This window comes from Solanum stenotomum, chromosome 2 (genome assembly GCF_019186545.1).
Source record: "Solanum stenotomum isolate F172 chromosome 2, ASM1918654v1, whole genome shotgun sequence".
Taxonomy (NCBI): domain Eukaryota; kingdom Viridiplantae; phylum Streptophyta; class Magnoliopsida; order Solanales; family Solanaceae; genus Solanum; species Solanum stenotomum.
Genome location: NC_064283.1, coordinates 63,174,409 through 63,186,463, shown reverse-complemented (window position 1 = coordinate 63,186,463; position 12,055 = coordinate 63,174,409). Strand labels below are relative to the sequence as shown.

The window sequence follows — 12,055 nt, the reverse complement described above, 5'->3', positions numbered from 1 at the left end:
TAATCTAATCGGATCTAATTCACATGACCATATATATATATATATATATATATATATATATATATATATACTATGGGACCGTTTGGCCATGCGATATGGTATCATGATATGGAATCATAATATGGTATCATGATATGGAATCATGAGATGAAATTGAAGTTTTGTTTGGACATGCTATATGAAATTTTTGTGTTGTATATTTTCTCATAAACATAAAAATCTCATAAGTTGTAAAACAATTAAAATAACCCAAATTATTTATTCAATCTTATCAAATAAACAAAAGGGATAATCTCAGAGACCTACCTCCAGGTTTATCTAATGTTAAATTTATTTTATTATTTAATTTATGAATATCTTTTTTAATAAAGGAAACTTATTGTAACATCTCGCACCTAGAAATGACTATAAAGAGTTTACAATATTGATTTTTGGAAAGAATAAGGAAATCTGAAAATTTTTGTCTAAGTTAAGAAAGTGAGTTTTGGCCATTTTCAAACGGTCATAACTCCTAGCTCAGGAGGAGTTAGGAGCATCTCTTGATATGGTTGGAAAGCCCTTGGAGAGATCTTTCCAACGCCACCGAGTTTGCGAAATTCCGACATTGTGTGAGTGAGATATGCCTTCCGAAAGTTGGGCTGTTGGATTGAGGGAAGTCTCAATCCGGATTTAGGGAAGGGCAAAGTAGTCTTTTCTCTAATTAATTTCCTAATTCTTTTTTAGGGTTTTATTGGGGTAAAAACATGAGTTAGTCAGTTTGGAGAATTGAGAAATACGCTTAGGGCTTGGAGAAGAGAGAAAAGAAGAAAGGGAGAAAAGACAAGATTTCGCCAAGAACGTCAAGCGTTTGGAGTGGAATTCGTCGGGGGCGATCCCTATTAAGGTATGTGAGATCTTTTCTTGTTGGGTTAGTTCACCCACACACTAACTTGTTTCAATCCATTGATTTTGAGTTGTGTACATGTTGAAGAAGTGAGGTTCTTGAAGAACAAATTGTAGAATTATAGTTGGTTGAGTTGTTGATGCTTGGGGGTGAATTGATTCATGTTTCTGGGTTTTTTTTCAAGTTAGATTGGTTGTATATTGAGGGTACAATGGATCCTAAGTGTTTGGGGAAAGAATTATGGAAGTTAGGGGAGTTTAGAGATGCAAAACGGAAGAGAAAAGTCGGAAGTCGTTGGGCAAAAAGGGCTGGGAGTCGCGCCTGCCAGAGCGCCACAAAAACTTCTCTGAAGTTTGGCCTCTGGCATGTCGCGCCAGCCAGAGCATCAGTCAGACTTCTCTGAAGTTTGAGGGCTGGCGCCCTGCGCCTCTCAGAGCGCCAGGTACGCCAGTTCTCCCCATTCGTTCCCCACCTTTTCGTACTTGTTCCTAAGCGATGTACCTATGTTTTCTAGTTGATTCCAACACTCTAAGGTACATTCAAACATCATGAAATCATCCATAAACATGAGATACTGAACCTTGAATCCATAATTCAATTCAAGGAAAGTTAGGATCAAAGTCAAAGAAGTTAAGAGTCAAGTCTAGAAGTTAAGAAGCAAGTCGAAGCAAAGTTTCTTAAAGTTTTCAAGAGTCTTTAAAAAACGTTTTAACTTCGTTTTAAGGCTCAAGTTTCAAGTTAAGCAAAGAGTAAAGAGTTGAGTTCATTTCTCAAAAAGCTATAAAGGGACTAAGTATTCCCAAAGAGTTTATAAATGTTTTCACATTTGAGCAAGAAAGGGAACATCGATTCCAAGAGAGCTTTTAAGATAAGTTTTGAGTAATTACCTCAATTCAAAGAAAGAGGTTTGTTTTTACAAACATATGAGCTAAGTATATTTTGGGAGTAGTATTGAGCACCGATATGGGGATGCGAGTTCATATTAACTCAAGTCTCCATAAATCATGTAGCCATCATGGGTAGTAAAGGATCATACTTTTTAGATGACTCCTTAAGATGCTTTTAGCATAGACTAGTGAATCCACTAAGTTAAGAGTTCTATATGACGGCAAAGTATAGGATAGTTCTGACAGCGTGGGCAAGACGTTGTATCACTACTTAGGCTCATGGTGGTGATTGTCGGTTAGAGAATCTCCACAAAAGTTATATTACTTTTATATTTAAGTAAAATTGAGTTTGTTATTGCTTTATCTTTAACGAACTAAGTTGTTTACACTGTTTTACAAGCTTTATATATATTGCATGTGTCTTATTGCTTTATATTGAGTTCAATTATTCATGAGTTAAACAGAGCCAAGGTAAGTGTTCATTTGTACTCCTTTCAAGCTTAAGTTGTTGTTTAATTAGCTTTCCAACTCGCATACTCGTACATTCAATGTACTGATGTCAGTTGGCCTGCATCTTATTATGATGCCGACACAGATAACCAAGATCAGCATCTACACGCCGTTGATCCAGTTGAGCACTCCAGAGTCAGTGGTGAGTCTCCTTGCATTCCGGAGGACTCTGTTATTTCGCTTTCCTAGTTTTGCTTTATTAGAATGTTGTGGGGTCTGTCCCAACATCTATCTCAGTATTACAGAGGCTTCATAGAAAGTCAGACAGTTAGTATTGAGTCTCTCATCTATGTATTTGCAGATACTTTATTTTGAGACATAAGTTGTCATTTTGGCTAAGATGTTATCATTTAAACTATTGCATTGAGTTTATTCTGTTGAGTTAAGTCTTCCGCTGAGTTAAGTAAGCCAGGCCAAGGGTCCGCTTGGGGCCAACGATGGTCTCCGAGTGCCAGCCACGTCCAGGGTGTAGGCTCGAGGCGTAACAATTATCATAAATTTTAAACACTTTCTAGTATGTGATACATACATAATTGAACCCTCGTTAATTTTTTATAACATTATTTTTTGTACCCACTAAAGAAAATGCCTGCAATTATTCTTTTCTTTTCATCTTTTTTTATATTGATGACTTCTTCATTCTATTTGTTCTCATAATAAATTATTACAAAGCTATTTGTTCTCCACTTAAGTAATTGTTTCATCTAACTTTAATTTAATAAAAAAAATTGAACATAAATTGTAGTGTACTAGTCTTTAATATAATCCTCCCACATAGTACGGACAATTTCCTCACGTTGAACTTGCATTTCTCGATCATGTGACCGAGAAGACGAACCAACATTGTTACTTTGAGCAATTTGTTGGCCAATATCATCCGCAACTATATTAAACAATCGGTTGGTGTGAGTTAAAGTGACTATATGTTGATGAGAATAATAAATTTTATGTCGGTGAGAATAATAAATTTTAAAAAGTAATGATGTGATTATAAATTTTATTTACATATGAAATAAATGGTTAATTAGTAGATATAAATGTGGGATTGTTTTAACAAAATATAAACTTGTGGATCAATTTTTGTATTAAAATATCTCAAATCATGATATGGAATTACCATATAATTCCATATCATGGTTTTTGGAGAAGATGGAATCACATCTCATGATATGGAATCATGAGATGGAATCAGCGTAAAATCGCATGTCCAAACACTGATTCCATCTCACGATACCATATCGCGATATGGTATCGCATGGCCAAACGCCTACTATATATATTGAATCGAGGATTTATCGAAAATAATTTAGACTTATATATATAAGTTATCTTTTTCAGACTTGACTTGATGAGATTATATTGAATATGTTGTTATTACGTATGAATCATATAGATCAATATTGTTGTCTACCCATTATTCTTACTACCCTTTCCTTCACACTATAACAAAAATAACTTTTAGTGGCAATAAATAGACATTAATAAAGAGTGTTAAAGTTTTTACCGGCATTAGTTAAGTGTCATTAGATTCAATATTGCTAAAGGGTTTAGGGACATATACAAAGAGTGCTAATTGTCGCTAAAAATACATATTAGCGACAATTGAGCTATTGTCGTTAATTAATTGTTGCTAAAGATCATTTTTAGATTGATTTTTATAATTAAATTAAATTGAATTAATATAATTGTTTACAATTAAACTTCTGATATTCAAAATGAACAAAGAGTATTATAAATTAGTATAATTTTTCTTATATTAATATGGTAAAAACATATTTTAAAACATTGATTAAAATTTAAGTAATTTGACTTTCGAAATATGAAATTTGAAAAAGTTCATTTTGGGATGGAGTGAGTATTCCAATGGACTCTGTCGGTTAATTAATTTTAAAAAGATACACATAAATTTCTAAATTCTTATTATCTTAAATTAAAAATAAAATTATAATTAAATTATTTCGTATTACATTCTTTTTAAGACAGAATAAACAAATTAAGAACCAAGAAAAAAAGTTGAATTTCTTGAAATAATATATAGTCACAACATTAATTATTTTCAACCAGTCTTAGGAGGTGGAGCTGGTCTTTTGCTTGGAGGTTTTGAAACTTTTGCTCTTGCTCCATTTGGAAGTTCAAAATTATCATCATCATTCTCTTGTGCTTCTTGTTCATCTTCTTCTTCTTGTCCAATATCATCACTTGGTGGTATATTTGCTGGTTGTTCTTGATTTTGTGTATTATTTCCATCTTCATTTACTACTATATGTTCTTGATCTTGTACATCACTTTTTGGCTCAGCTTGGTCTTGTTTTGGCACATGTATTATTATTAGTCCCAAGTCATCTCCTAGTGGTACATTTCTTGCTAGCCCTTGGTCATTTTCTGGCAAGATTGAACATACTTATATATATCAAAATTATTTCAAGAAAATCATGGAAACATTATACAAATGTGTTGTCCCTAATAGTTTAAGCCCATATATAAAGAATATATTAAAAGTTATGCTATTTTAGCCCAACAATTAATATCAACGACAATAATATGGTGAAATGAGTATATGTAGATAGCATGAGATTCAACTTATTGCCTATGTCTATTTTAAGGGTCAGTTTACTATTTTAATCCGTAGCTTGAAAATACACACATATAATAGGTTTTTTTTTAAAAAAAATAAAAATGAGTCTCGCTTTATGAAAATTAAGAAAGAGAGTCAAAGTACAAAATACGATAAATTATTCATCTAAGGAATAAGTTAAAGAGTCGTTATATATGTAGCATCTGAGAAGAAGAAAACAGACATGCACACAAAAAGACTTGCTAGACATAATAGTTTTTAATTACTCTTACCATTAGAAGCAAGGTTTTTCAATATATCTTGATCCTTGTTCTTCTTATCTTTGATGAAATTGGCCATCTTGCTTTTTACCCCTTGCTATTAGCTCCCTTAATTAGATAAAATAAGCTTTGTAAGAGATTATAAATGTTGAAAGGTTCAATAGACACTTTTTCCTTAAAATATAATATATAGTTGGAGAATTATACAAGTGGATTAGTTAGTAAATCATTATTTTATACAAGGGGGCCTTTATATAATTAGCGTTCACACGAGTCTTTCGATATTTCATATGTATAAGTCTGAAATGAGAGTAATATTTAGATTTTCAATTGTACCATATTCATGTGTGAACGTAGATCTTTTTACTACCAATTTGATACAATTTTGACTAATTTATGTTGGTCTATTCAACTATCATAAGAAGTCAACATGTTTTGGGTAGACTTGATACGAAGGAAAAAAAAAAAAATTTAAAAAAATTAGAAAATAATACTTTTTAAAAAATAAGTTGATTTTTTTTTTTGTGTGTTTAGTACCTAAGAATATTACTTTCTCTTTTTAATTTGTTTGTCCTATTTTTCAGAGTTTTTTTTATTAATGCTAGGATTTCAATTAATTGGAGTGATTAAGATACGTAAGGCTAATTCTATATGTGTTATTCGTTTATGCTTGTTCAATTATGCACGTTCATGTATATTTAATTTGAACTCATTAACTCCTATGAGTTATTCGTTTATACTCATAATCATTTGATTTTCATGAGCTATATGTTTATGGATGAAAAGTATGCATTATTTATAAAACATTTTCATGATTTTTCCTTCAAAGAAGATTTTTATGATTTCTTTCAAGGAACTTGCATATAAAAGAGACACCTATTTGATTTAAGTCAAAACTTTACATTATGATTTATGAATTATAATTTGAGTTAAGATTCCTCAATATGATTTATGAACTATAATTTGAGCTAAGGCTCCTCAATATTAGACATAAATAGAACCGTCAAAATAGGCTTATAGCCCATGGGGCTGACCCACCCAACTTGTTATTGGGGTAAGGTTGAGATATGATTTTTCAAGCTCATTTAAAACTAAGACTTACAAGCTCGGCCCATATAAGCCCTTGGCCCTTGAGGCTTGATCGGGGTCGGCCCATGGGCCAAAACTTTTTATTTAAGGGTAACTTGCAATAATCTCACTAGTATATAATGTAATTACTTAAATACATGTTATGTTGTAATATTATGAATCTTAACAGATTTTAGTATGTCCAGATACATGTATCTCGGAATATATGGACTCAAAATTAGGTTAATTTGTTCTAGATAAACTATATCCAAGTAGATTCACATGTATCTAAGATACATAGACAAATCTCGCGCCCTTGCCTCCCTCCCATCTTTCTTGTCACTCTCTTATCTCGCTCGCGTATATGATATGCGAGATACAGACTAATTACACTAGATTTTTTACTAGTGTTACTGAAACAGCACCATTGTTTGTCATATTTGATTTGATAATCTTCTCATTTTCTTGATGTTATAGAATTATAATTTTGAAAAGAAAAATAAAGGGCTAGCCCACCCCAGCCCTCAGCCTTCTAAGGTTGGGTTGGGTTGAGCATTTTCAATTTCAGGCCCTTCCAAATGAAGGGCTGGCCCTCCCTAGCCCTTCAAATTCCTTAGGCCGCGAAGCTTGAACCGAATAGGGCTGGACCGACCCTTTTTGACAGCTCTAGACATAAACTATGGTTTAAGCCAAAATCTCATTGCATGCATAATGTTTATAAACTTATGATTTTGATTCATGCTCTATGAACTAAGGCTGGGCACCGGACCGGAATGGGACCACCGGACCGGAACGAACCGGTACTGGACCGGAACGGGACGGTTTGACCGGGTTGTTGACCTGTACCGGGATGAACCGGACCGGAACTACCGGGATGGAGGCTCAGTTCCGTCCCGTCCCACTATATACCGGGATAGAACCGGGACGGACCGGAATGGAACGGGATGGGATAAACGGGACGGCACATATAGCTATTTCAAAAAATAATAATTATTTTTTGAGTTATTTTGAACTACGAAAATACGAATGTTTTTTTTATTTTTCTAAGTTATATTCGTTTATAGTATTTAAGTTTTAAAATTTATAATAATTTTACTTAAGTTTATTTTAAAGATATTTTTTTTTATTTTTTACATATATAAGTTTGTAAGTTAAGTTTAATAAACTTTTTTTTTTAGTTTTTCAGCTTATGTAGTTATGTTATAAGTTTTAAAGATTTGAATCTTTTGAAGTTTATAAGTTATTAAGTTATACTTATAACTTGTAAGTTAAATAACTTAAGTTTGTAATTTTTAAATAATTAAATAAACAAAAAAGAATGCTAATAAAAGTAAATAATGAAAAAAATATTATTTTTTACTTTAATTAAAAATGATTTACCGGGACCGGACCGGACCGGAACGGATCGGAACGGAACCGGAATGAACCGGTACCGGTATACCGGTACCAAATCATGATACCGTTCCGTTCCGTGTACCGGTTCAACGTATCCCATCCCGTCCCGAATACTACCGAACCGAAACGAACCGGAATGGTACCGGAACAGACCAGAATGGTACCGGTACAACCCGTTCCGGTGCCCAGCCTTACTATGAACCAAGAGAGTATGAGTTTAGATTATATGAATGCCCGAAAACTACACTTGCTGGCGTAGGATAAGAAACATTCTGTTACTCTGGGAGACTCCTTCATGTATCCCTATATACATGATATACAAATAGATCTTGAATCTTGTTCTTTGTACATGTGAAGAAATTAGCCATCTTTCTTTCTTTAATTTCTTGGTATTTTTTCCAAGCACCAAAGGACCAAAATGAGTTTTATAGCCCTAGACATCTCGTCTAACGGATTAAAAAAAAAAGATCTTTATATGGAGATTAAGAATTAAAAGGTTCAATAATAACCTTTTATTAAAACAGACCTTTTCTTTTTCTTTTTCTTTTTATGAAGAAACATAACTTTATTGATAAATATTGCGGGTACAATTTTATTTCCCCCTTGATTCTTCTCTCATAAGATTTATCCATGATTCAAGGGTCGTTAGTGGCATATTTCTCAAATTTGGATGATTTGAACTTGATTTTCATAATTTGAGGGTCGTGACGTATTTCTCAAACTAAGATGATTTGGATTTGATCTTCATAATTTGAGGGCTGTTAGTGGCATATTTCTCAAATTATGATGATTTGAATTTGATCTCTTTATGAATATTTCATGAATTTGTGGTGGAATTTCGAGATAAACAGACCTTGAGAACCATATGAGAAATTATTAATTTCTAGTCATTATACCTACTAGCTACTCGTTGATATAATATTCACATAATAATGGTATCTCTTTCCAATTGGAAATATTCACAAATAGTTGTATATATGTGTATAAACAAAGTCACACATCGATTACTAATTGATAAAAGGGTGTAATTATACAAATAAATGTAGCACAATTAAATTGTTCTTTTTTAAAACAGATTAAGAATTACAATCTTAAATAATATCATAACATTAATTATTTTCGACCTGAAAACAATAGAGTTTTTTTAAATAATAATCACAACATTAATTATTATCGACTAGTCTGAGGCGGAGGAGCTGGTCTTTGGCCTGGAGGTTTTGAAACAATTGCTTCTTTTCCACCATCAACATCATTCTCTTCTCCTTCTGCATTTTATTTTTTTTTGGTACATCACAATCATATTATTATTTTAAAAAAATAATGTTAAAAACGTTTTAATTAAACGAATAAAAAATGTGTTATCTCTAAGTAATCTTACCTTTAAAAGATTTTCCACAAGAAACAATGTATACAAACAAATCTTGAATCTTCTTCTTTATATCTATGAAGAAATTAGCCATTTTTTTTCTTTTTCCTTAGCTATTATCTCTCATGGATCAAATGGGATTTATAAGAGAATAATGTTGAAAGGTTCAATATTAATAACTATACTTTTTTATTTAAATTATAATCTAGTTGAGAACGTTACAAGTTGTTAGTTTGTAAATCATTACTCCTCTGTCTCAATTTATATGATATTTTTCGTTTTTCGAAAGTCAAACAATTTAAGTTTGATCAGAAATTTACGCACGAAATCTTCAATTTTTTAAAATGAAATATATATATTTGTAAACTACGTAAAAAGAACTATAAGTTACATTAATTGATAATTCAAAATATTTAAAAGATCCATGAAAAACTTAAGGTCAAATATAGATTTGTTTGAATCTCGAAATTCAAAAAGTGTCACATAAAAATGGGACGGAGGAAGTAATATTTATTATTTATATATACAAGGGGCCTATTTATCTTTCCTATGTACAAGTTGGAATTGAAGATAATATTTATATTTTAAATTGTATAAAATTCATGTGTGAACGTAGACATATTCTTGAGTACTACCAATTTGATACAATTTGACAAATTTTATATTCAACTATATTACAAGAGGGAATAAACACACGTCTGGTCAACATGTCATGTTTGACGTATAAGAAGGTATTATAGGGTGTTTTAGGTACTGCGAAAAGTATTTTTTATGAAAAATATTTTTAAAAATAAGTTAGTTTCTTATTTATTTACTTACGTAGTTTGATATATAAGTAAAAATATTATCTTAAAAAAATTTATATATAATCTAGACAAATATTATTGGAGGTTGATGTTGCGTAGGGGTTTGGGGTGGAGGGGATGGAGGTTACTGCCAAGATAGAGGTGAAGTCACTTTCAATTACAAGTAGTTTTTTTGTATACAGATCAATGAGACTTTTTTTTTGTTTTCTTCCTCTTTTTTCAAATTTATATTAATTATATTCGTTGTTATGGCTTCTTACCGAACATTTTCATTATAAAATAACAATACAAACTTGTGAGTATAAATCATTTTTTTAAAAATTCAAATATTTCTTCTAAAATCTATGGCCAAATGCATGGTGAATTACTTACCCAAAATGACTTGTCAAAAAAATTTGGAAATTTATAACCAACCGTAATGAGGTGTGTTGAAAGATGAAGAAGACGTAATCAAATGTAATATATCACTTATAAAACTTGTTTCCCTACTTCTCTAAGAAAATCATTTTTGTCATATTTAAGGTACTCGTGATTTCTAGAAAAAATATTTTTCAAAATTTTGTCAATCGAACATGGAGAACTTGGAAAATAATTTATAGAACACACCCTAAATAGGTTTTTGGCTATATGATTTCGGATTCCAATTTCAGATTTGATTTCAAATTTGTTTATGAAATCTGGAAAAAAAAAATCAATATTAAATTTCAAATTTTTATTTCAACTCTTTTTTAAGTGTAAAACTTGACCCATAAATTTATATAAAAACTCATTTTTAAAATTTTAATTGAACAACTTTTAAATAAAAATTGGGCAAATAGAATTTAATTGAATCCACGGACATCCCTCAGTTAGAATTGATGAAGTTTGTCGGTTCACTAAATTCGATCACATCAATTTTGTATCAATTCTAATAAAAAAATTGAGATCAACTGTCAATTTTTACCCTCGAGTTTTTACTTGTTTTTAATAGTGGAAGGCGGACCTATAAACATTAAGAAGAAGTATGACTAACCAAGATTAAAATTTAAGAAAATGATAGGAATTTTTAAACCTTCTAATTTTGAACTAAAGAATTTTAAAATCAAATTATTTCTTATGACATTCTTTTTAAAACAGATTAACCATTACATTATTAAAAAATGAGCAAAACAAACAAAGAACCAAGAAGAATTAACCATTACAAATTACAATATTAAAAATGAGAAGAACAAACCAAAAAAAAAAAAACCTAGAAAACAGCTAGGTTTCTAGAAATAATTATAACAATATTGGAATTCCCAAAGACTTAATTAATTTCAACCCGTCTTAGGTTTAGGAGCTGATCTTTTTCCTGGAGGTGTTGAAAAATTTGCTCTTTCCTCATCATTAGCATTCATCTCCTCCTCTTCTTCTTGTCCTTGTTGAGCAATAATATTTTCTTTTTCTTGATTTTGTGTACTATTTTCTGGTTGTGTTTCTACTACTTGGTCATTTTTTGATGGTTCTGAAAAAATTGAACACATAAATTAAGAAAATGTTTTGTTGATGATGTAATTAATTATTAAATAAATAAAAGTGCGTTATCTTTAACCATTTAAACTTTTTGATGATATCATGAAAGTATGACATAATTAAAAATCAAGATAAAAATAATATATGAAATGACCATATACTTCAATATAATTTTAAAACAATAGCATAAAAAGAGCTTGTTGACGATATACTAAAGTAAATACATTATATATGAGATGTTTCCTCGAAAAAATATTCACAATCTAAATCTTTTGATGAGATTGATCATTTCAACACAAAACAACACTATAGTGTCTCTATAATGAAAATTGAAGCCTAATCCCCCACACCTTAGGTCCACAACCTAAATGTTGGCTTTAAAAAAAATATTATATATATAAAGTGAACTCAGTCATTAGAAAATAATGTTTCTACCTGACATATTTAAGACTACGAAAAGTAAGGTTTAGATATATTCAACTCTTACCATTAGAAGATTTTCCATCAGAAACAAGGCTTATGGATGGATCTTCATTCTTGTTCTTTGTATTTGTATCTTCAATGAACTCAGCCATCTTTTCTTTTCTCCTTAGCTATTATCTCCTTTATATCAAATGAGCTTTATATAAGAGATTAAATATTGAAAAGTTCAATGCATACTTTCTATTTGAAATATGATATAGTTGGAGAATGATACAAGTTGTATAACAAGGGGGCCTTATTATATAATTAGTCTTCACATTATTCCTATCTTTCCTATACAATATATTCATATGTGAACGTGGACGGTTTTGACTGTCAATTTGATATAATG

General features: G+C 30.8%; 3 protein-coding genes across 3 annotated transcripts in view; all 3 read right to left on the bottom strand.

The window, feature by feature from the left end:
* The window catches only part of LOC125854672 (peptidyl-prolyl cis-trans isomerase FKBP20-1), a 225,780-nt gene that overhangs the window by 192,902 nt on the left and 20,823 nt on the right, over window positions 1-12,055 (bottom strand). The gene's annotated exons all lie outside the window — the stretch shown is intronic.
* Window positions 4,274-5,260, bottom strand: LOC125854674 (uncharacterized). Its single transcript, XM_049534261.1, has 2 exons — window positions 5,128-5,260; window positions 4,274-4,662 (listed from the first exon to the last, which is right to left on the bottom strand). The coding sequence occupies exons 1-2, from the start codon at window positions 5,192-5,194 to the stop codon at window positions 4,337-4,339; spliced, it is 393 nt and encodes a 130-aa protein (XP_049390218.1). The 5' UTR covers window positions 5,195-5,260; the 3' UTR covers window positions 4,274-4,336.
* LOC125854690 (uncharacterized) lies at window positions 10,906-11,939 on the bottom strand. Its single transcript, XM_049534280.1, has 2 exons — window positions 11,729-11,939; window positions 10,906-11,233 (listed from the first exon to the last, which is right to left on the bottom strand). Exons 1-2 carry the CDS (start codon window positions 11,814-11,816, stop codon window positions 11,046-11,048), a joined length of 276 nt encoding a protein of 91 aa, XP_049390237.1. The 5' UTR covers window positions 11,817-11,939; the 3' UTR covers window positions 10,906-11,045.